Below are 4,934 nucleotides of genomic sequence, written 5' to 3'. Positions count from 1 at the left end.
ATGGCTATCAATGGCACAACATCACCTTTATTCAGAAGTACAAAAGGTTTAAAACAAGGAAATCCTTTATCTCCTTTCTTGTTTATTCTTATTGTGGTGGTGTTATCCTTAATGATAAAGAGAGCTGCAGATTTAAACTTACTTTTTGGTTTCAAACCATCTAGTGAAGCTTTTGAGATTAATCACTTGCAATTTGCAGATGATCTAATTGTCTTCTTGGATGATAGTTGTAAGCAGGTGAATAATCTTAAGAATGTGTTATTGGGTTTTGAGCATGTTTCTGGTTTAAGGGTTAACTTTCAGAAGAGTGCATTGGTGTCAGTGGGTGAAGCAGTGAATGCAATGGAAGGTGCTGTCATTTTTGGATGTTCAATTACTACCTTCCCTATGAAGTATTTGGAAATACCTTTAGGAAGTAAGTCAAAGGCAGTGGGAGTATGGGATGTTATTCTTCAAAATTTTCAGAAGAAGTTGAGTATGTGACAAAGGAAATATCTTTCTGAGGGTGGAAGGTTAATACTAATTAAAAATGTTCTTTCCAGTCTCCCAGTTTATTACTTATCTCTCTTTCAAATTCAGTTTCAGTTGAGAAACAAATGGAGAGGATTATGAGACAGTTTCTTTGGGGATCTATAAAGAAGAAGCCTAGAAGAGGATGGGTTGGTTGGACAAAAGTTAATTTGCCAAAGGAAGGTGGTGGTGCAGGTATCAAGAAAATAAGAATAATGAACAAGTCATTACATGCCAAATAGATCTGGAGATATGGGAATGAGGAAAAAGCACTATGGAGGAGGATAATTCACAACAAGTTTGGAGGTAATGAGAAGGCTTTTCTCCCTAATGCAACAAGCAAATCAGTTGGTAAGAGCCTTTGGAGTGGCATTTTGAAATGCAAGGACCATGTGTAGCAAAATATGCATATCCAAGTGCAGAGTGGAGATATATGCCTTTTCTGGAAAGATGTTTGGTTGAATGGTCAATCTATAAAATCCATGTTTCCAAATCTTTTCAGACTAAGGAGAGTACAAGATGCTACTATACAGGAAATGTTAAATATCAGTAATGGGAATGGTTGGGATTTTTGCTTTTTGCAGGAGTCTGAAGGAGTCAGAAATTGAAGATATTGCACATCTTTTGGACATGTTGTCTACTTTCAACTGTGGAGTTGGCAATGATCACAGAGTTTGGCAGAATGGGGAAAAAAGGTTTTCAGTTAAAGAGTGTTATAAATCTCTTGAGGAGGATGGATCGCTAATTTTTCCATACAAGTGTGTTTGGAACCCAAAAATTCCACAAAAGGTAATCTTCTTTGTTTGGTCACTTTGCTATAATGTTGCACCAACAATGGACTATTTGAGAAACTATTTTAATGTGAATGGATGCCTGTTGTTTACGAAGAGTGCAGAAACAAACAATCATTTGTTGTTGCATTGTGAAAAAACAAGAGAGTTATGGAACTACTTTATGGAGGGTTATGGTCTGCAGTGGGTGTTTCAGAATGATGTAATTAGAAATACTATCTGGGAATGGAGGAGGAAGAAGGGAAGAAATATAAATTTGAGAAGCAAATTTTGGGATATAATTCCATTTGCAATTTGGTGGGCAGTATGGTTAGAATGAAATGTAAGAGTATTCAATGGTAAGTATAACTCAATGGATAACTTGAAGGATAGGGTGAAAACTTTCGTATACAATTGGTGTGTAGTTACAAACATATTTGAGGGAATCACTTTGAACATGGTGTTACATAACTGGGAAGCTATAACTCATTAGGTAGATTGGCTTCAGCTTGCTTGTTATTTTTCCTTTTTTCTGATTTCTTTTGTTGGCAACTGTATGTAAGTTGTCTTTGTAACCTTTTTAGTCCATCTTCATTACTTCCTTAGTGATGGAGTGGCTTCTTTTTCAATAAATTTAGTCCTTTTTGAGTCAAAAAAAAATAATAATAAAAAAATAAATAAATGTAAACCTCGTTCAAAGAACACATACTCAGTTTCATATATTCTTCTCACTCACATTTAACTAGAAAAATCAAATAAAGGGACAACGTGAACCATATGGACAATACAAGTAGGAGATTATTAGATACATTATCAATCTAGTTTCGCACCGAAAATCTTCTATGATGCGGTACTTCATTTTTTCCCATGTGCATGCACACAAAAAGACGAGCACTAAGTTTTTGAGACATGTCTATATTGAAGATTTTAGGGCTATTTTGTGTTTTCTCCCCTCCCAAGATCGCTAATTAGCGTTTCCTCCCCAAACAAATCGAATTAGCGTTTTCTCCCCTCGTCAAATATTCCGACCATTTTCATGTTAGCTGAGTCATACTCGGTGCACACGTGGCAGAAATAAAAATCTTTTTGACAAATTATCCAAAATAACCTCGTCTTCTTCGTTCACATTTAAGTTTCAACAACCCTTGGTTCTTATTAGCACCTCCTTCGATTTAAGTATCAGAGAATTGAAGTTATATTCGGTCTCTACATCCTGCGATAAACGAATTTGATTTATTAATTCACCAAGGGGTGAAAACGTAGGTACAAGATGAGAAATCAGCTAAGATTGATGATGAGAAAAAAGATAGATCAACTGTAATTGAATGAATCTGGTAATTTCTATGCTTTTATTATCTATGAGATTGATATCCAAGTTGGGGTTTATCTCAAAATCTAGGGTTCTAATAGTTTCTTTCTGAAATCTAATGGGAGAAAAGGAATGGTTTGATGTTGTTCCGGTGATACTAACTGAAAAGATGGTGAATAAATTAGAAATTACAAGACGGGTTTGTTAAGAAATGGTGTTGTTAGAGTTGAGCTGTAGGAATCGGAGTTTGGTGCTGCTGTTATGGAGGAGACATACCATAAATTACAAGATGGGTTTGTCTCGATTTACAATTAAATCAGTGAATGAATGAAGAGAGCATGTTGATGTTATGAAGGATATGGAAGAAATAAATTAGGGTTTTGTTTTGTATCAAGAAGAGAAGAAGATGATGATGAATTGAAGTTGTTGTTGCTATTAATTAGGTGGGTTCTAATCGAATTCGTGTAGGGGTTTGTATGATTACAGTTATGGAGCTTAGATGGTGTTGTGTGTTGATGATGCATATTGGTAAATTTCTGGAGTGTATCTGATGTTGGGATTACAGTGAAATAATGAAAACTAAATGTTGTTGAGGGAACTGGAGGTGATGTTAAAATGAATGGAAGAAGGTTTGAGTTGCTGGTATAGATGAATGTTAGGAAAAATCATTGCAGAAAGTGAGTGCTTGGCTCAATGATCTTGTATCTACCATCCCAGTGTCATAGAATTCGCAAACATACTTATCAGGAGGTATCATTTTTATCACAAAAAAACAGGGAATAAGGGATAAATGATTGGTGATGAAGGGAAAGTTTTTGCTGCTGTCGTTAGTTCTTTGGTGATTGAAGGAACTTGCCGCCATGAATCAATTGATTTATGTCATGAACAAATGGGGAAGAAAAGAACTTTGATGCTGTCCCTGGAAATCAACTATGTATGGAAGATGACTCGGTTGATACCATGATAGTTTAAATGGTTTTGCAGTTATATTGTTGAAGAAATTCTGCAGGGAAGGACATAGAGAACTATTTGGAAATCAACAGTGAAGTTTTCTCCATTAATGAAGTCACACACGGAAGGTGTTTGCATAACTGCCTAAACCATTGTTGTAAAATTCCACCGTTAATTGTTTTGGCTTTAGCTACCATCGTCAGATCATATTAGTACAAGAGGGTATTCTGGGTATTTCAGTGACATGCGTTTATATTTTCCACGTGTACATTTTTGTTGACTCAGCTAACATGAAAATGTACGGAATACTTGACGAGGGGATAAAACGCTCATTTGAATTTTTTTGGGGAGGAAACGCTAATTAGCGATCTTGGGAGGGGAGGAAACGCAAAATAGACCAAGATTTTATCTCCTCCAAAACTCATTTTATTTTGAAAATCTGTGAGATATCCCATGAGAGGCACGTTTTTTACATTCCTTGACTGAGTCACGCTCATTATAATCAAAGTTCACGAATTACTTTTTGCAATGCTTAATATTTGGTCAAAGAAAAATAACGGGTAGTTGCTAGCTGGTGGGCAATTAGTGTAATCAATAATTATTAAGCTCCATTGACTTCATGTGTTTATTCTTAAAACAATAAGGACTCGCTCACCAGACAATGGATGGATCCGTCGAGTTAAGAACCAATTTCTGACGTCTCAGTATGTAAATTTAGCTATAACAAAATTGAAGAGAAAAAATAGTTTCAGACAGGCAGAGAGCAACAATCAAGAGGCAATTGCTCTCATAATCCACGCCATTCGTGGCAGGAGTCAAAATGCATGCATTTTCCGGTGCACGCCCAAATAGGTGTTTATCTGAACACCTGGTCATCATTTTTAAGCCAAAAAATAAAAAAAAAATCATTTTGGCGAAAAATCAAAAGTTAGCTACACACCAAATCACGACTGCTAGTGACATATTTTGTATCACAATGCAGAAAAAATTGGTGACTTTAACGCATTATTAATCGCTTTAGCTGAAAAGAGAAGAGTACTGCTCTCATGAGTCAGCTTGAGAAACTGTTGATCACTAGTCAATTTTAAGTTGATAGTGATGTAAAAGGGGGCTCAACTCAAGCATTTGGTCTACGGTCTACTTTGCTTTTCCCGCTAGAGAAGTTGGATTTATTTTTATTTCTTTTATTTTTTGGGGTGGAAACTGGAAACTAAAGAAGTTAGACTTTTAGACAATCTCTCGAGGAGGCGAGGCTTGTAAAATTTGGACTTGTCCGTTTCGATATACCAAACAAAATTAACAAATCACTCCTCATCTACACGGCATGATAAAAAAAATAAAAATAAAAAAATCTCAGGATAATAATAATGTACATAACACAACAAACACTATTA

The 4,934-nt window shown here is 35.6% G+C and overlaps 1 protein-coding gene across 1 annotated transcript; it reads left to right on the top strand.

Annotated features, from left to right (window-relative positions):
• Positions 1–1,620, top strand: LOC113351892. Its single transcript, XM_026595800.1, has 4 exons — positions 1–475; positions 580–705; positions 897–975; positions 1,095–1,620. The coding sequence occupies exons 1-4, from the start codon at positions 1–3 to the stop codon at positions 1,618–1,620; spliced, it is 1,206 nt and encodes a 401-aa protein (XP_026451585.1).
• Positions 1,621–4,934: the final 3,314 nt, after the last annotated feature.

The sequence above is a fragment of the Papaver somniferum genome, chromosome 2 (assembly GCF_003573695.1).
Source record: "Papaver somniferum cultivar HN1 chromosome 2, ASM357369v1, whole genome shotgun sequence".
In the NCBI taxonomy this organism is placed as follows: domain Eukaryota; kingdom Viridiplantae; phylum Streptophyta; class Magnoliopsida; order Ranunculales; family Papaveraceae; genus Papaver; species Papaver somniferum.
The sequence above is the reverse complement of the archived record's forward strand: the minus strand, read 5'-3'. Positions and strand labels throughout refer to the sequence as shown.